Source organism: Dipodomys merriami, unplaced genomic scaffold (assembly GCF_024711535.1).
Source record: "Dipodomys merriami isolate MVZ:Mamm:240054 unplaced genomic scaffold, mDipMer1.0.p SCAF_5, whole genome shotgun sequence".
Classification (NCBI taxonomy): Eukaryota; Metazoa; Chordata; class Mammalia; order Rodentia; family Heteromyidae; genus Dipodomys; species Dipodomys merriami.
The window spans coordinates 28,790,321-28,817,529 of NW_027206068.1; the positions used below are offsets into that span (position 1 = coordinate 28,790,321).

Consider the following 27,209-nt stretch of genomic DNA (forward strand, 5'->3'; position numbering starts at 1 on the left):
ATTTGTTGAATGTAAACTTATTTTTAAAACATATACTCATGAAAATTTCTTTTATAAATAAGTAATAGCTTATATAATAATTTTGAGAGGGCTGTTCAGTTTTGTAAGTACTTAAATATAATTGATCATTAATATCTATAATTAAGGAAGTGGTGCTGTGGCTTAAGTGGTAGAGAACTTGCTTGGAGCTGAAGAGCTCAGGGACAGTACCCATGCCCAGAGTTCAAGCCCCTGACTGACATTAAAAAAAAAAAAGATATATAATTGACCACGCACTAATGGCTCACACCTGTAATCCTAGCTACTCAGGAAGCTAAGTTCTGAGGATCAAAGTTCAAAGCTCACCCAGTCAGGACAGTCTATGAGACTCTTATCTCCAATTAAGCACCAAAAGAGTGGAGCTATGGTTCAAGTGGTGGAGCACCAGCTTTGAGCAAAACAGCTAAGGGACAGCATCTAGGCCCTGAGTTTAAGACTCAGGGCTGGCGACACACACAAAATACTAAATTATATAATTGATATAATCCCTGTGTGTTAATCATTCCAATACATCTGTAATTATTATGTTTGAGTATACAGCACTTAAAATATTTTAATGTATTTTATTATTATATATAAAATGTGTACCTATTCACGTTAAAAATATGAAGTGATTATTCTAAAAGGTTTTATTTTAACAAGTGACTCAGGAAAAGTTACTTTATGTTTCACTTGATCATATCTCCTTAAAAGTGTTTCAATATGGAAATCAAAAATCAGTAAATAACAATTTACAGCTGAAAAAGCAAAGTAGGAATCATTAATATAGGAAAAAACAAATTGACATAAAAAATTAAAATATACAGAAATACAATAAGTAACTCTGATTCCTGGTTCTGCAGACATGTGGTTACTGTATGATATTCACAATATACTGCTTCCTGTTGCAGCTATTGAATTGGAATACTCAGTGGATCTCGGACTGTCATGGCACTCATTGGTAAGGGACTGTCTTCCCACCAATGTTGAATGCAGTCGCTACCACCTCCAGCGGATCCTGGTATCAGATACATTCAACAAGTGGACCAGAATTACTCTGCCTCTCCCTCCTTATACAAGGTAGGAAGTCTTCACATGCAGTCAACCCAAATTGATTGAATTTGATCAAGGTTTTTTACAGCAAGCTTAAAAGAGATATGTGAGATTGTTAATTATTCATAACATTTCCATGTACGAATTATTAAAGCTATTTTAATAAAAGTGGGGGCCAGATTCTTTTGATGACATTGTTCATTGTTTTCAAAAATGCAGTATTTTTATGACTTTTAATGCTATATATACATACATACACATACTATATATATATACATATAAGTATATATATATATATATATATATACACCATATATATGGTAAATGTGTATGTATATTTAGCTTCTCCAAGTTAATTTAGAGATCCAAGAACAAGTCATTTAATACAAGTCCATTGGATATAGAATAAATTTAAATAGAGACTATTTTGCTGTGAACTTAGTAGTGAATGATTTCATATAACAGGATATAGCAAATAAATGTGTTAACATTAGCATATGCCCTTGAAATTTCATTTTGAACAGTATCTTAAGAATTATCACCTGGGACACTCTGTTGTGTGGAAAAGCTATTGAACCACTTTATGTTAAGGAAAAAAGTTGCCTGTTGCCTGGTAAATGCTGGTATTAAAGTTGAATCTAAACCAGGTACCAATGGCTCAGGCCTGTAATCCTAGCTATTTGGGAGGCTGAGATCTGAGGATCACAGTTCAAAGCCAACCCAGACAATTCTCCCTCCCTCCTTCCATTCCTCCCTCCATCGCCGCCCCCTCTCTCTCTCCTTCTCTCTCTCTTCCTCCAAAAGTGGCTCAAGTGGTAGAATACTAGCCCTTAGAAAAAAAAGCTCAGGGATACCATCTTGATCAAAAGCCAGGACCAGTACAAAAAAAAGAAGAAGAAGAAGTTGAATCTAAATGATCTGTGCATTCAGATTCCTATTTGAGTGAAGGATTACTTTAACTAATAGAATTGTGTTATATAACTTTTACTATCTAAAGCAGGTATAATCATAGGAAAGCGTTAAACTCTTGATAGAAACTCCTCTTTCTTCCAAGAAAACAATGATCAGTTGCTGCCATTAACAGAGAAGCAAAGCAACCCACACAGCGTGTAAACAAGAGTTCGAGTTTGGGCTCATTGTCCTGTCACTCCCTACAAATGAAGGACGAGTAAATCTTCCTAGTAAATGACCATAAAATCCAACCATTCATCTAGGACATAACTTTTCTTAGGATTATCATAAATGGGATAGTTTCAGTTACTAACAGCCAAGGGCTGTTTTACAATTGCTGGCTCAGAGGTATGAGACTATATTAACTGTCAGCAGAGTTGCCAAGTTTAAATGAAATACGTGAGATTTTGTTGCTCGTTAACAGTATTGCTGTACATGAATTATTAAGGTGATCTTAATAAGTAAAATAGAAAAAAATCCATTAAGACAGCAGTCTTTTAAGTCTTTATGAATTCTATGAATTATTACCCAGCTACTTGGCAACATTTTGCAAATAAGCAACATTCTAAGATTTACTCCGGCTACTCATTATACCCTTGAGTCTTTTACTCAAGAAAAGTAATTATTCTGCATATTTTAATCTATCTTTTAATTGTTTCTTGCACTACCCACAAGGATTTCAATCCTTCCACAAGATATTTGAAAAATCTGATGAGCATCTCTCTCCTCCTGTTATCATATTGAAAAATACACACTTTGTTTTCTATTTTCTCAAGGCTCATGTTACACAATGTCTTATTGGTGACAGTGTCTCATAACAAAGTGCTCTGGGTAATTCAGAAAAAAATGTGAATGAAATGTGAATGAATGGAACTCAAGACTGACCTGCTTCTCATGCTCAGCCATATGCTAAAGGTCATTGGAGCAACATTCCAGTCTCAGAGCACTTTGTCTCAAACACAAATTGACATATCCATCCTATGTCTACTCTTAATCTAGTTAATTGTTAAATATGATATTTTTTTGTTCTAAGTTAAACTTACTAGGGCTGGGGATGTAGCTCATTAGTAGAACACTTATCTAATAACACACAAGCCTTTTTGTTTTATCCTCAACTTCAGAAAAAAAAAGAAGTTAAACTCAGTGTCTGGAAAGATTATTAACATTTATGTGGTCTGTCAAGCCAGAATTGAAGATTCCAGTTTCCAGTTCTTTGCTGTAAACAAACAAGACACTGAGATGACTTAAAGATGTGTGCTAACACCGGGTGCCAGTGGATCACATCTATAATCCTAAGCCACCCCTGGCAAGATGAGTTAAACCAACTTAACAGGCCCATATCAAGCATTGAAATAGAAACAGCAATGAGACCTCCCATCTAAGAAAAGCTCAGGACCAGATGGATTTACAGTGGAATTCTACAAGGTCCAGTTAACTAGGAGAAAAGCTAGAAGTAGAACTATGGCTCATTTGGTAGAATGCTAGACTTAAGCAAAGTAGCTTAGGCACAGGGCCCAGACATGCATTCAAGCCCCAGGACCAGAAGAAAAATAAAAAATAAAATAAATAAGAATGTGTGCTATGGAGTTAGGATTAACCTAGTGACAACTGCAGCATTGTCTACTCACTGACCATATGATGACACAAAGGTGATGAGTATGAGCAAGTTGTTTATTTACAAATAAGCATCAGAGCATTCGCCATCTAAAAAGGCTAACCTAGCAATAACAATTACTCAATTAGTCAATCATTTAAAATATTTTTGAATTGTTGAATTATGCTCAGGTCTTATTGGAGGCTGAATTTTTCCCTGTCTCGAAAAGCTTCCGATTATGTGGAGAGATTGGATATTATTAAAAGCTTCGACTTGGTCAAGAAGCCTAAAGAACTATTTCTTTGGGAGGGGGTAACAAAAGATAGGAAGATGAAAAAGAATTAACTAAGTAAGGAGTAAGAATATTTCAGGTACCAGTAGTTCATGCCGGTAAGCCTAGCTACTCAGGAGGCTCAGATCTGATGATCACTGTTCAAAAGCCAGCCCTGGCAGGAAAGTCCGTGAAACTCTTATCTCCAAATAACCATCAGAAAACCAGGAGTGGTGCTATGGCTCATAGTGGGAGAGCACTAGCATTGAGTGAAAAGCTTTGGGATAGCTCAGGCCCTGAGTTCAAGCCCCACAACTGGCCTCTACAAAAAAAGAATATTCAGGCAAAGATATTGGTCGGTAGGGAAATGGGTATAGTTGAGATACTAAACATATGGATCAGATGCACAGAGAGAAGGAGCAGCACGAAGTGTGAGGTAGTGTCAGACCATGAAAAGTAAGTTATATTAAAGTAATGTTTTGGGGATTTATTCCAGGGACACTAAAAAGCCCGTTAGAGCCTTCCTGTCCCAGAATAAGGAGACATGATCATATCTGCATAGAAAAGAATATTCTAAGTAGAAAATAAATTAGAATAAGAGTAACAAGACTCCTGAATGGGCAGAAACTATGATATTCTAAACTGAAGTGCCAGCAGTGCATAGGAAGAGAAGTGGAGAAATTCAATTGACTGAGCTTGGTGATGAAGCGGATATGAAGGCTGAGGGAACAGTGTTGAAGATGACTCCCCAGTCTCTTGAGCTGTAGAATGGGTGTTGGTGCCTTTCACAGGGAAGAGAAAGCTGAACCTAAACACAAGATACGCCACACTCTGCCTTGGGCATTGACATGTTAAAAACTCAAGCAGTCTGGGGTACACATATATATCTACTTCACACCTAGTAACTTTGAGCCCATAGTCATGTCACACAGTCTTAACTTCTTGCTCTGGAAAAGGTTAAAACATGTTGGAAGAAAATAAAATGTATACTTGAGAAGCAACTTTAAGATTATTCACAATGTTTTATCATTTAAAGCCTCACTGAAGAAGAGTCTAGAAATTTTATAGATGTTGAGATAGAGTTAGAGAGGGTTTTGTGGAAGAAATGAGCCCTGGCCTGGAAAGGTAGGTAGGTGGATAAAGGGAAGAGCATTCTAATAGGGAAGTAAATGAACCAGGACACAAACCTGGGAGAAACATAAGTTTTGCTTGTTAAAACAGAAGGCACATATTTAAAAGCTGTGGGAAGTTGCTGGTCAGGAGAATTGGGTTAACTTGTAGCAAGCATTGAAGCAAGAAAGGCCAGTTTAGATTTGTAGAAAAAAGTGAACTGGAAATATTCTTCAAAAAAATAATAATGATGATGATGAGAACAGAAAGACTCAAGCAAAGATGGTGACGTTGTTGTAAAAATGACCTATAGAGAAACAAGAAGAGTCTGGGCTACAGATAACGATAACATGGGGGTGATGAGATGTTCATTACAGGTAATTTCACAAAAAGAATTGGTAAAACTTAGAAACTAACTTTGCTGTTATGAACATACAGAGATAACATTCAAGTTTGAAGCCTGGCACATTAGTGAGAAGGGGACAATATAGCAAGTGTAATCAAATGATGCCTAATTAAACATCATGGCTAGTAGTGCATGTGGAAATAGCCATTTGATGGAGATAAGAAAATTGAAGCCCAAGAAATGCTGAATGTTGGAAGCATGAGCACAGGAGTGATCAATTATGCTATAAAAATTACATCCACATGTCAGCCATTGATGGCTCATACCTGTAGTCCTTGCCACTCAGGAGACTGAGATCTGAGGATCATAGTGCAAAATCAGTCTGGGCAGGAAACTCTATGAGACTCTTAATCTCCAATTAATCACCAAAAAGCCAGAAGTGGAGCTGTGGCTCAAATGATAGATTGCTTGCCTGAACACATAAGCTCAGATACCATGCTCAAGTTAAAAGTTCAAGTGGAAATGCCTTTCAAAGAACTTAGAGAGCTCAATCCAAAAGACAGAAGAGTTCAAATAACATAGTTTCTGGAAATTAAGTATGAGATTTTTAAGGCAGGATAGAAAAGAGGGAATAAAAAAGTTCCACAACATTATCTATTAGATATTTTGGTTAGGAGATAATCAATGACCTTCAAAAAAGGATTTTAGTAAGATACTAGAAATAAATATAGCTTGTCTTGGCCCAAGAGCCCATGGCCTTAACCACTCTATTAGTAATGCATCTGTATTGCTGGCCTAAGACATGTGGTCCTAGGAGAAATGAAAATGGAAGAGAGCCAAGAATTCTTGAGAAAGACTAAAAAAGAACATAAGAACATGCCAAAATCAATTTCCTACCTCCTAATCAGAGTCTGCCTCCTCTTCTTTGCTAACCTAGGCCTAAAAACCACAAATGGCTCAAGTGGCTCTGGAAGAAGCCAAATGAGTCAGTGGCAGGACAGGTAACTCAAATCCACCGAGAAAGAGTGGAGGTTAGTGGCTTCTGTAAGGCTCAGGTGTGACTTGACTATTTTAAGTCACTATTTGAGGAGGATCCATTCCCACTGGCTCTAATGACCTAGCTGATATCACCTTCTTTAAAGATTAACCCCAGAAGTTTGGAAGATGGTTGGTTTTTAACCACAACCTGGAAGCTATTTAATGTTTGCTGGAAGTTCCAAGGAAAGGTGGTATGCACAAGAAAGTATGAGATTATAGAAGTGGGATGATGAAATAAGAGTGAAGGAGAACAGTATACTTTTTTGCAGGTAAATAAATTTAGACAAAGAGGATATATCTTCGATGAAATTTCATGTTTTATAACTGTAAGCAAAGAAAGCAATTCATTCTATGAAAACCAAATAAACAAACTTCATATTTACTAGATTCCTCAAACATTTAAGATAAATTGCCAGTTCAATTTTTAAGGTGAATCCCTGTATTTGCCCTGATACTTTTTAGTTTGGTCTATGATTACTTCTAATACAAGAACATGTTTTGAAAGGCATTTCTTAATAAATATTTGCATTATTGAATATTTTCTTTGAGATATCTTTCAAGTTGGGAATTGGTGGCCCATGCCTGTAAATCTAGCTAGGCAAAATGCTGAAATCTGAGGATCATAGTTTGAAACTTGCTTGGGCGGGAAAATCCATGAGACGCTTATCTCCAATTAACAAGCAAAAAGCCAGAAGTAGAGTTATGGCTCAAGTGCTAGAGCACTAGTTAAGCTAAGGGCCAGTGCTAAAGCCCTGAGTTCAAGCCCCAACACAAAGCCAAAGATGTATTAGACTTCTCTTTCATATTTTTTTCTCATGCTTCACTTTGATATTCAAACATCTTGCTATTATTTTTACAATTACTTGCTGGTCTTTCAGAACCACTGAATGCAGTAAAATAATTTTGTTTGGTATAAGCCATGAGTCTATTTATTATTTTACACATTGAAATATGTTATTAATAAGGTGAACACTGGTGGTTCACACCTGAAATCTTAGCTACTCAGGAGGCTGAGAGCTGAGGATCATGGTTCCAAGCGAGCCCAGGCAGGAAAATCCTTGAGACTCTTATCTCCAGTTGACTACAAAAAGCTGGATGTGGATCTTTGGCTCAAGTGGTAGAGTGCTAACCCCATTGAGCACAAAAACTCAGGGACAGAGCACAGGTCCTGAGCTTCAAGCCCCAGGACCAGCATACACACGCACAAATAATATATTTTGGACACTATGTCAAAACAAATTCATCTGCATCTTTTGCAGTTTCTTTTTTTCTCTCTTTTTTCTCTTTTTTCTCTTTTTTTTTCTTCTTTTGCAGTTTCTGCAAACTGTATCATTGGTCAATATTGTTGTTAAAGGTTTACCAGAATTCAAAATCTGACTGTACTTTCTGAATGTTGGTATATAGGAATTTTAAAGTTGCTTTAATGGCTAGATAAAAGCCATTCTTCACTGAGAAAATATCTCATAAGTTTGTGGCAGTTTCTTGTACTTGATGGCTGGGCCAATATATTTGAGGCTTCAGTGGGCTTACTTAGAATATCACTATATCAGCAAAAATAATAAAATATTTTACTTAAAACGGTAGCCATAGCTGGGTGCCCATGGATCATGCCTGCAATCCTAACTATTCAGGAGGCTGAGATCTGTGGATCACTGTTCAAAGCTATCCTGGGCAGGAAAGTACATGAGACTTATCTCCAATTAGTCAACAGAAAACCAAAGTGGTGCTGTGGCTCAAAGTGGTAGAGCACTAGCATTGAGCTAAAAGTGCTCAAGGACAGTGCCCAGGCCCTGAGCTCAAGCCCCACAACTGACCAAAAACAATTTAAAAAAGGGAGTCATTCCTTCTTACATGTAATTATCAAATAAAATTTTAATGTGATTTTAAAGAGACTATAGACTTTTCAGCTCACAGTTTTTTTGTTTTTTATTGTAAAAATAGTGTACAGAGGGGTTACAATTACATGAATAAGGTAATGACTACATTTCCTATCGAGCATTGTTACTTCCTCCTTTGTTTTTCCCTTCCATCCCTTCCCTTCCCACATCCCCAACACCCTCCTCCCCCCCCCCCACCAGTTGTAAAGTTCATTTTCTAAATAGTGTCTTGTACATCTCATTGTTACAATGGGCCAGCCTGTATCCTTGTTTCAGCATTTTGTTTTTTCCCTTCCCCTCCCCAAATCAGAAAAATGTATATACAAGATGCAGGGCACTGACATCAAATACAGTGAAAACAGGAGTTGTACAGTGGGGGAAGAACATACAAGAGAAACAAAAAAAAATCACATAGTACATTTTAGATACATTAAAAACAATAGCAAGAAAGAAAAAACAAGGTGTGTCCCTATCTTGGGGTTCGTTTCACTTAACATCATCTTATATGGTCATATGTACATAGCTTTCCAAATATACAAAACTAAAGAGAAGAGTCTGCCAAGCATCCATATTTGCATTACTTAACTTTAGCAATTATTTCATGGTAACATTTGTTCATAAATAGCACTATTCACTAATGCTCCTATTATTTTGAGTCAAGTAACAGACATCATTTCAACTGTAAATATGTCACTCGAAGAAACTTTTAGCAACAAATCTTTAATGCAGTTAATTTTAGTGCCTAAAATTTTGTGGTAATTTCTTATTCAATATTCAGTATTCAGATCTTCCTATCTTACATAACATATCATAGGATTGTTTTTCAAGTCAGCATACTAATCAATACAATTAGTTTAAATTCTCCTAAGTTTTCCTTAACTTCAAAACCCATCTTCCTACTTTTTGGAGATGAGGACCACGATACAAAAAGGTTATTTGACTTTTCTCAACATCCCACAGTCACTGGACTAGAATTGTTCCAAATTTCTCCCTTTCTGACATCCCAAGAGTAAAAGAAAAGCCATGTAGGATAGCTCATTTAAATTCTTCTTTTGCTAACTCTGATAGTTCAGAAGTTGATATAATGTTTTGAAGGATTTGCTGCATGGAAATAGAAAGTAATAGTTAACAAAAAGATGGTGTCTTGTCTCTTTTTTTTTTTTTAGTAAATCAGTGAGAGACTTGGCTCACTGAGCCTCATCTTTTTCATTGATGGAGTAGAGCTACGTTTTCTAGGCATAGATACTGTATGCATACTTTTGGGAATCAAGGAAATGTCAAGAGACAGTAAAAAGATTTTTTTAATTGCATACTTTCTTTCAAAGAGCTTTTTCTCATGATGACGATAATTATGGTGACAACTAACACTTGATAGGTAGATGGAGTCATCCTGCAGAATAACAAAAACAAAGAATCTGACATGTAATTTGAAATCTATTGAACAGTGTGGCAGCAGAGGGAAAAGTTGCCTGGAGAGGCTATATCATTGCAAGTACCTTTCTAACAATTAAATACCCATTTTAGCAGTGGACATTTACTTGTTAAACCATTTTCATGTAGCACTTTCAGTGGCACTGTAGATGGGGGAAGAAATGCTATAAATTCAGAAAAGAATCAAGAGGCGAGATTTCAAGGATAAGTAAAACTAAGAAATCTTCTCTGGGGCCCATTTTTTATCCGTCACTAAGAAGCAGCAGCTGGTGGTGGCCGTCATTGCAAGGAACCTTCATGATAAGCGATGACGCCTGCAGAGGGGCACACCACAACACTCGTAGGTCTTGCTAAACATGAACTAATTAATTTTCACAACACCCCTGTGAATCAGAAAGTCATGGTTGCCGAGGATTACAGATGGGAAAGTGTCAGCACATAAACATAAGTGACTTGGCCCCTTCACACAGGAGGCTGTGACAGGGCTGGGAAGAAGCAGTCTCACTGAAACACTTGGAGGTTAAAGAAAACTCCTACATTCTCATTCTGAACTTACATTCCAGTTTTCCCTTTAGTGTGTTTTCTTCTTATAAAATGATGTTGAATACTGCTTGATAGGAAATGTACTCATTACCTTACTCATGGAACTGTAGCCCCTCTGTACCGTGTCTTTACAATACAAAATGTATACTTTTAAAAACAAATAAAATGATATTGGATACCTATCCACTGTCTTAAGGGCACGTGGTTAGGAATAACTGAGTCTGGTTTCTTTTAATAGGATTATAAATCATCACATTCGAGAGGATTACATAGTTAAAAATCACCAAGGGTAGCCCCCCTCTTTATGTATATTCTGTAACTCATCACGGACATAGAACTCACTGGTACAAGTTAGAGGCCTCGTTTTCTTACCACATTGGTCAGCTCTCACCTTAGTGTGTTCTTCACGAATGTGGTCTCCCACTGCTTCCTTTTCTGTGGAACTCCAGAGAGTTGCACAGACTGAAAGTCAGGGTCAGAAGACTCCACAAAAGACTGCCTCTTCCAGCAATGTGCCCGGCTCTTAAATCGCCTGCACAGCCTCTGTGTTCAGTGGCTGATCGGCCCTGTGACTGAACAGAATCAATGATCAAAAAGCTACCACTGCCAGGCTTCTCATGCCATCTCTCATCTGCTGGGAAACTCTTCCCCTTCAACAACCCCCAAGCCGTTCCTGCCACACTGTGGACTCAGGTCCCTGCCCATCCACTCACAGGTTAGCTTTTTTTTAACTTCTAGGCATCATTATGATGTCAACTTAATATCCTTTTAGAAAATGTTTATGAAGGCCCATCTGATAAATAAGGAAGGCAATCTAACAGGAAACTACATAATTGTACTTTACAAGGGAATAAGGGGTTTGGTGAGACAAACCATGTGTTCGATACTAGGGGAATAGAGAAAGTTTATAAGCACTGAAGATACAAAATAGTGATCCCTGAAGGAAAACAGAAATATTCCCTGCCCTTCAGAAGCCTATAGTCTAAAAGGAAGATGAAGAAATATATAAATGCTGATTTATCAGGATCCAGGAAATTATGGATTATGAGAATGTTTTTTTCTACTAGATTACTTACAAAATTTTGTTGAATACAAAAAGACATAGCTATTAATAAGTTCATTAAAAAATAGCAGAACTTGCCAGGTGCCGGTGGCTTATACCTGTCATCCTAACTACTTAGGAGACTGAGATATGAGGATCACTGTTCAAAGCCATCCCAAACAGGAAAGTCAGTGAGACTTGTGTGTGTGTGTGTGTGTGTGTGTGTGTGTGTGTGTGTGTGTGCGTGTGTGAAAATAGGGGTTACAATTACATGGGCAAGATAATGAGTACATTTCTTATCAAGCATTGTTGCCTCCTCCTTTGTTTCCCCTTCCCATTCCTTCCCATCTCCCCCCCCTCCCCTATCCCCCTTCTCTCCCATCCCCCTACCCTCCCACCAAAGTTGTAAAGTTTGTTTTTCAACATAACGATTTGTACATCTCATTGTTGCAGTGGGTCCACCTGTATCCCTATTTAAACGATTGTTTTTTTTTCCCTTCCCCTCCACAAATTATACCAACATCAAATAAAGTGAAAGCAGGGATGGGAAGGGGAAGAGATGGGAAGGGGAAACAAAGGAGGAGGCTACAATGCTTGATAAGAAATGTACTCATTATCTTGCCCATGTAATTGTAACCTCTCTGTACAGTATTTTCATAATAAAAAAAGGTGAAAGCAGGGGTTATACTGTGGGGGAGGGACATACAAAGCAACAAAGAAATCATCTTATAAATATGTTAGAAACAAAATGGACATAAGAAACTGAAGAATTTCAAGCAGGAAAATGCAATCCAACTAGTTTTTCTAATGAATGTTAAAGCTGCCTTTTGGAGACTAGATTTAAGGTAGAAAAGAAAGAGGAAGACAATCAAAGTAGCATACTAATCCTGGAATGTCCTTGAATATGGATCAACATACGTTGGACTTAATGCTGCTTTTTGTGGTCTAATAGCTAATAGTCTTTTTCGACGTGTCTTGCATGTTACAAAGGCTCCAGTGGCATCTGGCTTACCAATGGCAGTTATCCCATTTTTGACAGCCAATGTGGCTTACAGAGGTTTTGTAAGTTTACCTTTGAGTACAGGTACAGATCAGCGCTGCTACCAAATAAAGCAAACATCTTAACTTACTGGATCAGGATTTCTAAGCCTGTCTTTAGAAAAATGTTATTTCCCATTTTACTTCAGACTGCATTTGCAGCATACCTTGGATCTAGACAATATAAACTACTCATAAAGGCTCTTCAATTACCTGAGCCTGACCTAAAAATGACTTAAAACAAATAAAATAAATTGGTGAAAATAGCCTGTCTCTGTTAAAAATACAAAGATTTTAAGTTATCAAACCAAGTGTATATAATTCTGTGACCCTACAACAAAAGGCTACTACACAGGGCAACACAGTAGTAAGGACTACCCAAGGCAAACAGGAGGCCTGGTGATGTAAATGAATGGCAGAGCACTAAGTGAGGCAAGCATAAGCAAACAAAAAAACAAAACACTAATTTTTCTAGTTTGCCCAATAGTGTCTCTTCCTCTTGTTTCATCCACTTCTTCACATTAAGTACCAATCTCATCTGAAACACTGTATAAGACTTAAGCAGTCTCTCTTGAAACCTCAATCAATAAAAGAACAGTTCTTTAAAAAAATAAATAAATATGTTAGAAACAATCGCATGAAAGCAAAAACATTTGTATACTTATCTTGGGGTTCATTTTGCCTAACATCAACTTATCTGACCTTTTCTGCTTGTCTCAAACAATAATATGATAATGAGACTCTTATCTCCAATAAACCACTCAGGAAAACAGAAGTGGCACTGTGGCTCAAGTGGTAGAATGCTAGCCTTGAGCTGAAGAGCTGAGGGACAGCGCCCAGGCCCAGAGTTCAAGCCCCACGACTGACCCCTTCCCCCCCAAAAATAGCACAGCCAACACAAATGCTATAATTTGCTGGGCAATTGTTGTTCATATTATAATCCTAGCTGCTCACCAGACTACGATCAAAGGACTGAGGTTTAAAGTCAGCCTTGGCAGACAAGTCCTTAAGACCCTTATCTTCAGAAGATGCAAGATTAGAAGTTAGGCTCAATTGGTAGAGTGCCAATCATAAGCAAGCAAGCTGAGAATCTGAGGCCCTGATACTTAAATAAATAAATGAGCAAATAAATAAGCAAATAGCAGACCAACTGAGATGCAGGACTCTAGTAAGGGATGGGTATGGGGCTCCTCACAGCATTGCATACTATAAAAATGGTGGTCCCTGGATACCAATTCCATATACAATTCTATTCAGTACTAGGTGCTGTACATCAAAGGTACCATGTTAAGACAAAGATCATTAACCTTGCTTGTTTCTTTATAACTTAGTATTTTGAGGTGGAGATATATCTGTCAATATGCAGTAAATGCACAACTAGAATTAAGCTAAATGCATGAAAGGAAAAAGTTTGCTATGAGAGAGAACACCATGGAGCAAGTACCATTTTTAAAGAAGTTAGAAAGATTTTCTGTGAGGATCTGACATTTCCTCTGCAATATCAAAAGACACACAAGAATAAACCAGAGAGAGACAGAGATGACAGGGACGGACAGACAGACAGAGAACATGGAGACAAGCATGTATGCAGAAAGAGGGTAAGGCATTTGGTGTGCTTTGAGAACTCCAGAGATGGTGGGCAGGATGAAGGAGGAGAGGAAAGGGTCCAGCCTATCCAAACCTGTGGGCCAAGAAGGTTTGGGGTTTACATTAAATGCAACGGAGAGGGGGGTTAGTTGTGGAGGTGGGAAGGAAGGGATGGTAGGGGGAAGACAAAGGAGGAGGCAACAATGCTCAACAGGAAATGTACTCATTTCCTTGCTCATGTAACTGTAACCCCTCTGTACAGCATTGTTCCAATAAAAAAAAAGTACAAAAAATAAATGCAACAGAGGTGATGGAGAAAAGTTAGGCAGAGATGAGTCAGTTGGAATATATGGAACCTCAGGGTACACAGAAATTACAGTGAAACATTAGCTCCAGTTTCTTTTTTATTTGACAAGCTTTATATAAATGTTTTCAATTAGAAAATACAAGACCCTTGCAATTGTTTAGTCTTTTGTCTTACCTAAAACAGATATTCCTCAAGGAAAGATTAACAAGCTTAACACAAACCACGTATGGATCAATAAACACTGATGAGTTCCTTTATGAGTCCTTAAGGGTCATTCACTTAGGCCTCAAGTATTGTTTGGATTTGACTGCCATCTAGTGCCTCTAAAAATGTGTTTATTTGATTTGACACTCAAACTGTGAACAAGGTGTATTTCTGCTTCTGGAGTAGAGAACTGTATTGGGTTTACCTATTTTATTTTGCAGTCAATTAAGATAAGCCTAGCCTTTGCTTCTCTCCACTGTTTCACTATTTTACACTCATTGTCTATAAGGCTTTCACTGGGAGAATTCTCCCAGTGCTGCCTGAGGTGTGCCCCTTACACAAAAATATCTTTCTAGGAGCTAGAGGGAGGTTAAATCCAGCTCCTATTCTCTTTGAAAGTTGAATGCAAAGGGTTTGCTACTGCTGGAGGACAGGCATCCTTTCCAAGCTTAATAATACAAATTAGCGACAGCCCAGGTGGCACCACACAGTGGCTCCCACACAAAATTCCAGGATTTGAAGAAGTTTTAGTCTCTGACTTAGTCTACTTCTGCAAAGCTCAGAAAGATCCCTGGGACAAAATGCCACATTGAATTGGTTGCCGTTGTGTGGGTTTGCTTTTACCGACCACTTTGCAAAGTTTATTAAGATCGTGGAGGTTCTTTGCAGAATAGGAGTGGGAAGAGGTTAGGCAAGGATCATTCTTCTGGGGAAAGATACAGAATCTAAGGCACACAGAACTGTAATGCAAAGCTCAGATTTTATGCTACCCTCTTCTATGCCCTTGTTCAAATGTGATAGAACATATTTTCTTTTCCACTGCATCCTTCATTGTAATTCTCTTCTTCTTCCAAGGTCCCAAGCTACTCGTTTCCGCTGGCATCAACCAGCTCCTTTTGACAAGCAGCAGACGTGGGCAATAGATAATGTCTACATCGGGGATGGTTGCATAGACATGTGCAGTGGCCACGGGCGGTGCACCCAAGGAAGTTGTGTGTAAGTGCACTATTCTTTCCTTTTGTCAGAAGCTCTGAAATGGCACTCCATCTAGATTTTTCTTGAGTGGCTTTTAAGTCACTCCCAGGTTACTTTGGCTTTTACCTTGTTCCTGAAATAGGAGATTAAGCTAACTGCAGAGTTGAATTCATCAACTCTGTCATCCATATAGCTGTTGTATCTTTATTCTGGCTTGGAAATTATGAACCAAACAAAACTTAGCTGGTTGGGAGAAAGCTGAGTTATAATTGACTGTAGGTTTTCCCTTCTGTGTCTCTGTGATACACTTTAATCCTTGAACAAAACTACTAAACAGGTTCAGTAGTTCAGCATGTTCTGAACAAAACTAATCCATCATTCATAATTTTCTCATTGAAGTCTGAATTTGTGTAATAATATTACCAGGCATATTTGACAGAGGCCTATTATATCTTCAAGCATCTTTGGAAAAATCAAAATGTGCATGTGTATATATATATATGAATATATATGTATGCATATGAATGTGTATCTGCATGTATATACACACACATTTACACTCTAAACCCTTGAGCTTTATTTTCAAAGATTTACCATTAATGGAGCAGTATAAAAGAAGATGATGCTGATAGGGATTTCAAAGGCCTTCTCCACCCACATGGGGAATCTTTCCTTTGATCAATGATTTTAGCCAATATCAAGAATGACCCTAAAGACCAACAAGCTTCACTGTCCTGTGCTCATTCCCAGCTGTCCTGAACACAGAGGCCAGGCCTATGGTCAGAGATGGTAGTTACTTACTATCACAGACATCTTGTGCTGTTTGGAACATGACCTCTTAGTTCCGAATTGGCCCATATCTCTATTAAGATAAACAACTTCATAAACTGCTGCACCCACCAATTTTGTTTGACAGCTGTAATTGTCGTCCATCCAGCACTGTGTGATGTAGAAATAAGGGTTTGGTAACTTTAAAAGTTTCTTCTTCCTCTCCACTTGTAATCCCAAGTCACTATTTGAGAAAAGTTAAGATGTAGTTACTTCACAGCTTATTTCTAACCTATATCACTGGGAAGGGGAAAAATTAGTAACCTTTCATCTTCCTGGATTGGCAAAAGGAATTGTCTTTCGTAATTGCAAGGGTTTTGTTTAATGTTGACTCTCCCTTTGTCTTCTTCGACACCCAGCTGTGATGAGCAGTGGGGTGGCCTGTACTGCGATGAGCCCCAGACCACCCTTCCAACCCAACTCAAAGATAACTTCAATCGAGCGCCCTCTAACCAGAACTGGCTAACTGTGAACGGCGGGAAACTGAGTACTGTATGTGGAGCTGTGGCTTCAGGACTGGCTCTCCATTTCAGTGGGGTGAGGACTTCGCTGTTGCTTATTCATTTGAGCATGCTTTAAGTGCTCCCCAATTTGTTGAGTCACTTTTGAAGCTTAATAAGGAATGCAAGATACAGAATCATTTACCCTAAACGCTCAACCCTGGCCTGAACTCAAAATTTTATAAAAATCAGAAAATACGTATTATTTCCAGTATTTTTGTACAACAGAGCAATTGAGAGAATTTAGCCATCCGGGATAGTGTTAGAACAGGGAATATTTAAGTGCACATTTTAAAAGGACTTATTTGTCTTTCCATTCCGGGGAGGAGAGAAAACTTGCACTGTGTGTGTGTGTGTGTGTGTGTGTGTGTGTGTGTGTGTGTGTGTGTGTGTGTGTGTGTGTGTGTGTGTGTAGAGGTTCTGTCTGAATGAATTGAAAACCTTTAGGCTTGAAAGAAATTTGGAGTTTAAGGAACTAAAAAAAATATCTGGAAAATAAGTTTCAATGGCTCCTAAATTTATTAAGAATAATCTTTTCTTTAAATTATTTGAGCCATTACTAGGCATTTGTATTTATAGCATATTGCTCTGTGAATATCAGCAGCAATATTGGAAAATTTCTATGAACTTTTTTGATCACTGTATTTTGTTGCCAAAATTGACTGCTTAAAAATTCAACCTCTCCAATACCATAATTAGATCAGCAGATTGATCTTTAAACAGTAATAAATTCATGATCAGCTCTTTTATGTTTCTACCATGCCCTACCTTAGAGTTTGCATTGGTGCCAATGAAGTATATTACTTATGCTCACAATTTTAACCCAAGAGTAATCAGAGGGCATGCATAATATAGGACTTTCATAGTCATCAACACTGACTCAGAAGGAAGGCAGTGTTTATGATATTCTTCCAAGCTTAGGAAGAGTTCCACAAATGTTCAACCAAGAGATTCTGACTTGTCAACATTAACTAACAAATTAATATAGATGGCACTAAAATCAACTATAAATATTTCAACAAGAAGCATTTCAACTCTTAGCTCTAATTATAATTAAATTACATGAATGTTCAGTTGCAGTCATTTTAAACTTCCATACTAAAATAGTCATCTCAAGAAAAAAATTAAATAAATAAGTAAAATAGTCATTTCAGGACTGGCAAAGTGGCTCAAGTGGCAGAGCATCTGCTTAGCTAATTGTAGCCAAAATAATTAATCAATCAAAAAAAGATTAAATTAGTCATTTCAACATGCTAGTTCATACATTGCTGTTTCTTTTTAAAATATAGTGAATGCGGGTCGATAGGATTATTATATGTATGTATATTTATATACTTATATATGAAGATAACATTTAAAAACCACTAAATACTACTTGTGAAAGAGGAGAGGAAAGAAGGGGGGTTAATGTAGTATAATAGAAGGGGTGGGTCTGTTCAGAATACACTGTACATTTCTATGGAAATATCACGATGAACCCCTCTTGTTCTATTAATGTACACTAATACAAAATACAACAAGTTCTACACATGACTGTAATCCCAGCTATACAGGACTCAGCAGTGGGACAATTCTAGTTCAAGGCTAACCCCAGGCAAATATATCTATCTATATTTGTATCTGTATCTATGTCTATGTCTATATCTCAAGATTCTGTCTTAAAAATCAAGCAGAGTCCTCGGGGAAGGTAGGGAGAGAAGGGATGGTAGGGGGAAAACAATGGAGGGGGTAACAATGCTCAATAGGAAGTGTACTCATTATCTTGCTCATGTAACTGTAACCCTCTGTATAGTATCTTTACAATAAAAAATTTAAAAAATTCAAACAGAGTAAGAGACAGGAGGACTACAGTCCTTAGCCAACTATGCCAGAAGTTTAAGACTACCTGTAAAGTAACTAAAGCTTGTGGCTGACACTTGTAATATCTACCTGGGAGAATGAAGCAGGTGTGATCCAAAGCCAGCCCAGAAAGAAAAGTTCATGAGACCTATTCTTAACCTATAACTAGGTATAGTGCTGCATATCTCTCATCCTAAGCAATATGGGACATTGAAATTGCAAGGATCATGGTTCCAGACCTACCTGGAAGAAAAATCCACAAGACTCCATCTCAATGGAGGCAAGGTGGACACTATGAACAGTAGTTACTGTCATTCAGATAACTATAGGAAACCTCAAATAGGCAAAGCATAGTCCAGATACTGCAAAAAACAAAACCTTCTCTTAAATATATTCAGTAAAAAAAAAAAAAACAACTAAACTTTCACCCGCACTCTTCTCATTGTTGGCATACAGAAAAGCCATTAATTTTTGAGGGTTATACCCTGCTGCTTTGCCAAAGTTTCAAATCAGCTTGAGTAATTTGGTAGTGGAGTCCGTTGGATTCTTTTTTGTTTGTTTGTTTTTAATTGTGAAAATACAGTACAGAGGGGTTACAATTACATGAGCAAGGTAATGAATACATTGTTGCCTCCTCCTTTATTTCCCCTTATCATCCCTGCCCATCTCCCCCCTCCCTACCCTGCCACCAACCCCCCTTACCACCACCACCACCACCACCACTACCATCCCCCCCCCCCCGCGCCAAAGTTGTAAAGTTCGTTTTTCAACATAGCATTTTGTATATCTCATTGTTGCAATGGGTCCACCTGTATCCTTATTTAAACAATTGTTTTTTTCCCCTTCCCCTCTACAAATTATACCAACATCAAATACAGTGAAAACAGGGGTTATACCAAGGAACAAAGAAATCATGTTATAAACATGTTAGAAACAATAGCAAGAAAGAAAAAACATTTGAGTCCGTATCTTGGAGTTCATTTCGCCTAACATCAACTTATCTGCTTGTCTCAGAAATATACTAGTTATTGCAAATATGGGAAACCATGGGACCTATGTTTCTTTGGGCCCAGCTTACTTCACCTAATATAATTTTTTCCAAGTCTTTAAATACAAGATCATGTCATCTGCAGAGAGAGGGAGTTTTACTTCAGCTTTCCCTATTTGGATCCCCTTTATGTTTGCATCTTGTCTTATTGCTATAGCTAGGCATTCTAATACTAAATTGAAGAGAAGTTCCTGAGTTTAGAGGAAATGGCTTCAGTTTTTCACCATTAAGTATAATGCTGGCTGTATAATTTGGGGAGGGGAAGGGAAAAAACAAAATGTTTAAATAGGGATACAGGTTGACCCACTGTAACAATGAGATGTACAAGACACTGTTGAACAACGAATTTTACAGTTTAGGCCGGGCCGGGGGGGGGGGGGTGGGGAGGTTGGCTGGCAGGGGGTGGAGGGGGTGTAGTTGTGGAAGTGGGAGGGAAGGGATGGTAGGGGGAAAACAGGATGGTAGGGGAAAAACAAAGGAGAAGGAAACAATGCTTAATAAGAAATGTACTCATTACTTTGCTCATGAAACTGTAACCCCTCTGTACAATAAAAACTTACTATTTTCACAATAAAAAACTTATTTAAAAAACTGAGCTTGAGGCATATCTTCATGGTATAGCACCTGCCTACTGAGCATGAGGCCCTGAATTCAAACCCTAATACCACCAAACATTTAGATAGGTAGGGAGGAAGGGAAACACACACACACACACACACACACACACACACACACACACACACACACACACACACACTGTTTAGAATACATGGCCCTGGAGATCTTGAATACTGAAATGTCATAGTTAGCATACTTTTGCTAAGTACCTGCATTGTACCAAACACAATGCCAAGAGTTGGCCCAGGAAGATAGGTGATAAGAAAATCAGTCCTGCAATATTATGTCACTTGGATAATCAAAAAGAAGGTGTAACAAATTAAAAGCATATAAAACCTCCAATCAAACCCCCTAATCATTTTTCCCCATTCTACTTTTCCTTAGGGTTGCAGTCGATTGTTAGTCACTGTGGATCTAAACCTCACGAATGCTGAGTTTATCCAATTCTACTTCATGTACGGATGCTTGATTACCCCAAACAACCGCAACCAAGGCGTCCTCTTAGAATATTCTGTCAATGGAGGCATTACCTGGAACTTGCTAATGGAAATTTTCTATGACCAGTATAGTAAACCTGGGTTTGTATTTCTTTTTCTTTTTTTAAGTTATATTTTTATTATATTTAGTCATATAAAGGAGTTACCATTCAGCAAATCATTAATGAATACGATGCATCTTGATCAGTATAGGTTTGTACTTCTATTTTATCTCTAATAACTAATCTTTGAACAAAACTATCTGATAGGACATTCTCAGGTCTAGGGAGGTTTCTAATTTGTTGGTAGAGTATGCCTCTGGGACCACTGTGAAGAAAGAAGAAAGGTTTCAGGTGTGGATACATAGTTGGTTTGGGTTTCTGTCTTAAGAAACAGTTTAGAGGTGTCTCTGCCCAAAGATCTCAGTGGTACCAATAACAGCACAAGTGAAATTCTAAGATTCATAGACTGTACTTTTCTTCCTTCCCTAATGCCAATCACCATTAGTATATGAAGGTCCAAGGAATATACCGAATGATGGGCATAATCCCAGAACACATGTAAATCCAAGTATCAGAAATCCAAATAAAAACAAAAGCATATAATCCTCACTAATCAAGAGGCTGGGATCTGAGGATCAGGGTTTGAAGCCATTCCAGGCTAGAAAGTCCACAAGACTCTCTTCTCTCCAATTAACCACCAAAATGCTGAAAGGAGAGCTGTGGCTGAAAGGGTAGATCATTAACCTTGAATGGAAAAAAAAAATCTAAGGGACATTGCCCAAGCCCAGAGTTCAAGCCCTAATACCTTTCTATATGATGTCTTATCACTGAATGTAAATCTTGTGCTCACATGAGCTATTTAACATTTTCACACCCCTAATATTTTCTTTTAGATTTGTCAATATTCTTCTCCCTCCTGATGCTAAAGAGACGGCTACTCGCTTCCGCTGGTGGCAACCAAAACATGATGGCCTAGACCAGAATGACTGGGCCATTGACAACGTCCTCATCTCAGGCTCTGCAGACCAGAGGACTGTCATGCTGGATACCTTCAGCAGCGCACCAGTGCCCCAGCACGAGCGCTCCCCTGCAGACGCAGGCCCAGTTGGGAGAATTGCTTTTGACATGTTTATGGAGGACAAAACTTCAGGTAACTTATCCCCTAATGTTAAACAAAAACACAATGGAAGGCTGGCTTCATGGTTCAGTGGAGAGAATTTGCCTAGCAAAGCCTATAACCCTGAGTTCTAATCCCAGTACCAATAATAATAATAATAATAATAATAGAATCATTAGAAATTCAGTTGTGTAGATGTGAGCCTTCTAAAATAGTATGAAATGGACCCTTTCAGACTCTCAGATAATGTGGCAACAATGGAACGTACCTGCTTTTTTTTGTTCCTGTCAACCTTCCTAGTTGACATTATAACTAAATCTCTCCTTCCATTCCAAGATAGGCAGTGTGCTTTATAAATAGCATTCTATAACTTTATTAACAGGATAATTTCCTTCACTTGAAATATATTCATTGCTATGTTTTTTGTTTTCTGCTTTGGGCAAAAAGCCAACATTCCTTGGTCATTTGTTTTGATATCCAGTTTTTATTTGCTGTATGTCAGACACAGTGACTATTCTGGTAACTTTTCAAAAGTAATATATTGGTTGTATTGGTGATCCTACATAAATATATTATCATCAGATAAAATAACAGTGCCTTCTGTATCTCATACTAGAACTGTAAGTGCATCCATACAGTACAAATCGCTACTGTACCACTAGAGCTGTTAAAACAGTAGTACTATGTCACATGCACTAGTGCCGTACATGAAAGACACAATCTGGATAAATTTACAGTCATAAGACTAATGAGAAACTTTTTAGAAAATGTCATGTGGGGGGATTTAATTTGAGTAAATTTAATAATTTAAAATACTTAATCAGCAATGTTTTATTGTAAAAGCAATACTTATACAATGTGTGAAATTGAGACACTGCAGAAAAGGACAAGTATGAAGGTAAAAATCACCCATGAGACAAGGACGGTATAGTTTCCTAGTCTTTTTTAAATGCCTTTATATAAATATATTGTAACAAAATTATAATCTTGATATATTTTATAGCCTTCTGGGTTTACTTAGAATTTGATCCTAATTTCCACCATGTTCTTAAGAAATTTATTTTAACTTTGATATTGCTTACTAGAATAATTTTATTTCATTATTAGTATATCACACCATGGTATAATTGCTTTAAAAATCACCTTTGCAAATAGAAAAATATTTAAGTATCCCTCATCATCATTACCAAGCAGTTTTGTTGTAGTTGTAGTTTTTGTTGTTGTTTTGTACCTGTCTTGGGGCTTGAACTCAGGGCCTGGGTGCTTTCTCTGAGCTCAAGGCTAACACTCTATCACTTGAGTCACAGCTCCACTTCTGGCTTTTGGTGGCTAATTGGAGATAAGAGTATCATAGATTTTATTGCCTGGGTTGGCTTTGAACTACAATCCTCAGCTTTCATCTCCTGAGTAGATAGGTTTATAGGCATGAACCACTGGCACCCAACGTAAGCAGTCTTATTCTAAGAGGCTTACATAGGGGACAAGAAGGTGTCTTGGTGGTAGAGTTCTTGCTTAGCATGTATGATGTCCTGGGTTCGATTCCTCAGTACCACATAATCAGAAAAAGCCAGAAGTGGCACTGTGGCTTAAGTAGTAATATGTTAGCCTTGAGCAAAAGAAGCTCAGGGACAGTGCCCAGACCCTGAGTTCAAGCCCCAGGACTGGCAAAAAAAAAAAAAAAAAAAGTGAAGCTTACATAGATCTTATTCACACTGTAGCTAAATAACATCTGTTTTCCTGTTTTACAGAAGTGAATTCACAATCAGTGAATAATATAAACAGTGCTTCTGTATTCCAAATACCTAAAATACTATTTTACTTCAGACCTAATTGATGATATTAAAGTGAAAAAGTAAATATTCTAGCTCACTCATGTGCCTTACAAAATGGTATTTCTTGAAACTTCTGATATGCCAGAAGAGATTAGTTGGTTAACCCCTTTTCATCAAGATTGCAGAGTTCTACCATAAAAAAAAAATATGCACCCCAGAATTAACTACTTGAGAGTGTTTTTATTGGAATTCCTCTTTCTGTGCACTTTGACCCCTGAGTCCTGTCTGTGATGTAGGATTAAACATGTCCCCAAACCCCTCAGAGTGAAGACACAGATAATGGTGATGCTGTTGCCATTTGAATCCCAGAGATAAGCTGCTTGTTCTGCAGGCACGTGTTATACTCAGACAGCATCAAACAGACACACTGTGGGTGAAGCCTTAATTAACAGTGGGATTGTTCAGTCTCTTCTGTGGATTCTCTGAGGCCATCTGACTTTAACGCATTGGCCCCCAATCCTCCAGTCACACCTGCTTATCTCCACTGTGAATATAGAGCCAACCAGGAAGTTCCCAGGTTGAACCTATGAGCCCAAAGTCAATCAAGAATTAGATGCAAGCCGGGCACCGGCTAATTAGATCATGCCTGTGATCCTAGTTACTCAGGAGGCTGAGATCTGCTGAGGATCACGGTTCAAAGCCAGCGTGGGCAGGAAAGTCCGTGAGACTCTTATCTCCAATAAACCACTAAAAAACCGGAAGCGGCGCTGTGGCTCAATGGTAGAGTGCTTGCCCTGAGCTGAAGAGCGCAGGTTCACGCCCAAGCCCAGACTTCAAGCCCCAGGACTGACCAAAAAAAAAAAAAATTAGATGCAATTATGAATGTGTTTTTATTTCTGATCTTTCTAAGATACCAATTAAGATATGAAAACTCCCGTTCCAGAAGAGAAAGGAAATTGTGAGGGGATGGGGTAGGGGTGTTCTGCACTAATTCATGGTCTTTCTTTAGAATCTGCCAAATCTATTTCATCAGTTCATTTTGGCTTTGTTTTTTTTTTTTGTTTGTTTGTTTTGGTTTGGGCTAGGTGTATTTCTTCAACGAATTACTGTTGATCTGACTTAGAAGTCAAGATTTTTTAATGTCTTAAATACCTTAAATGTTCTCAAATACACATATCCAAATATTCAAATATTAGGAGCATTACTGAGGTAAATTTATGATTATATAATTTTAGAAATAATCTGAATTTCTTAAATAATCTCTTTATAATGATGTACCTTAACTTTGCCACACTAATAACAACTTCACAATTTGAACTTAGAGGTAGTATTTATAACACATTGTACAATGTGAACTTTTGATTTTTCTCTAATTGCTGGACCTGTAAAATTATTTGTTGATTTAATTAAGGAGAATAGGTATCTGGAGAGGGGAAAATGGAGAATCATTTTTCAATGGGTATAAAGTTCCTGATTTGTAAAATATGTCAGTTCCAAAGATCCAGATACAATGTAGTACCTACAGTTAAGAATACAATATTATGCATTTAGAATATGTTAAGCTAGATCTCTTACTAGATGCTTCTTTTAAAAGACTTTTTGGAGGAAATCTTAGTTATTTTTTGAATATTTTTATTTTCTTTAAGTACTTGTACAAAGGAGTTGCCATTCAACAAAGCAGTTTATGAACACAGTGCTCTTGATCAATGTCACCCCTTTTAACATTCTCGCCCACCACTGTCACCCCACCGCTTCCCTCGCTGTTTAGATTATGCATCGAATTGTTTGCCATTTAACAAAGCAATTTATGTATACAGTGCCTCTTGATCTGTGTCATCCTTTTGACATTTTCACTCCCCTTCGCTTATTTTTCTTGATCATGTAGTATATACAGTGCATTCTTAAAAGATTGTTTATTAGCATGCTTTAGCTGTGCAGGAGGATTTCATTGTGACTCTTCCACAAAAGTATACAGTGTACCTAATAGGCTCACCCCTCCCTCATCACTCTCTTTCCATCATTCCCTCCCCAATTGTTAGGACAGTGCCAACAAGTTTCAATGCTCTGTTTTTGTATATGCATACAAAATATATCAGTCATATTGAGCCTCATTTACCCTCTTCATTCCCCCTTCCACCCTTCCTGCTAGGGACCTTCCTCTAGCACAGCCAGCTTTACTTTCCTGTCTTTCAGTTTTTGTATGTGTATGGTAATTGTACTGAGGGTGTTCACCACATGCATATATATGATATGTACATATCAAATATCATATATGAACCCCTTTATAGCTTTCTCCTTCCCCATTCCCCCATCTCCTATTGTTCAATAGTTTTTAGAGAGATTTCTTACACAATCCTCATTCATTCATACTAGATATTTTTAACACACAAAAAGGAACACAGGGAAATTTTTGAAGGTGATGGTTGTCTACCAGCTTGGTTGGTGATGTTATATATTGCAGGTGTATGACTATTTCCAAACTCATCAAGACACATATACTAAAGTATGAAATGCTTGAGTAACAACTGTACCTCAATTAAGCTATAAAAAAAATTCCATACTAGCTCTTTAACAACCTAAAGAATACTACCAGAACTTGAGTAGCAGTAGCTAACTTCAGTAGCAGCAGCTAACTCAAGTTCTTTAAAATTCTTTTTCTTCACTAGATACTGTTTAAAAGTTAAATATCAAGAAATTAGTTATCCATTTCCTTTTATTTTAATATATGACACATTCAATGCAAACATTCTTTTTTCAGTATTGACTAACAACTTCATTTGTGTGTATGCATTTTTTTGCTTTTAAAAAGTATATTTATTTCATCCATTCTAGTATACATGTTCCTAAAATGATATGTTGACATTAGTGTGGATTGTATTATAGTATATTGTGTGTAGGAGAAGTTTCTATTTCAAAGATTTTTATTAGCATGCACTAGCATTCAATGTACATATCTTCTAGAATATATACCCAGAATATCATAAAGTCATCATGAGAGTTTTATCTGTTTTCAAGTGAATGAGCATTGGCTGTTCCATGATGACTGTACAGTGGAGAGATTCTGTGAGTCTCCTGATGGCGTCATGATCTGTGGCAGCCATGATGGACGAGAGGTGTATGCAGTCACCCATGACCTGACCCCCACTGAGGGCTGGATTATGCAATTCAAGGTGAATACATCATGGCTTCCATTCCATAAATAGCCTTACCTTACCAACAGAACCAATCAAAAACATGATGGAGACAGCGATCATCAAGTAGTTCATTGACAACATATACTTAGAGAAATCAAAAATATTGTTAACACACAGCTCACCTATATAGTACTTAATGACGTAAAGTATTTTATTTCTGAACTATCTCTGAATGTAACTTTCACAAGACCAAGTGGATTCTTGCTCAAGATTAAATGCTGCAAGAGTAAAATATTGATAATAAAAATGTAAGAAACTGATTCCAACTTCCTAAGTCACTAATGTTGGCAGAAATTTCTTTCAAAGGAGTTTCTTTGAAAGAAATTTCTTTCAAAGGAGATTAAAGCGGTTGTCTCTCTTTTTTAAAACAAGAGCATTTGGATATTTCTGAAGAAATAAAGTTTTGAGAAACAAAAATATGATTAGAATT

The 27,209-nt window shown here is 37.5% G+C and overlaps 1 protein-coding gene across 1 annotated transcript in view; it reads left to right on the forward strand.

The window, feature by feature from the left end:
• Reln (reelin) overlaps positions 1-27,209 on the forward strand; it is a 458,334-nt gene that overhangs the window by 402,370 nt on the left and 28,755 nt on the right. The window contains exons 46-51 of the mRNA XM_069996300.1: positions 930-1,098; positions 15,266-15,406; positions 16,573-16,750; positions 20,603-20,796; positions 21,590-21,846; positions 26,601-26,755. Of these exons, the coding sequence (XP_069852401.1) occupies positions 930-1,098; positions 15,266-15,406; positions 16,573-16,750; positions 20,603-20,796; positions 21,590-21,846; positions 26,601-26,755 (1,094 nt within the window). The remainder of the gene's footprint in view (positions 1-929; positions 1,099-15,265; positions 15,407-16,572; positions 16,751-20,602; positions 20,797-21,589; positions 21,847-26,600; positions 26,756-27,209) is intronic.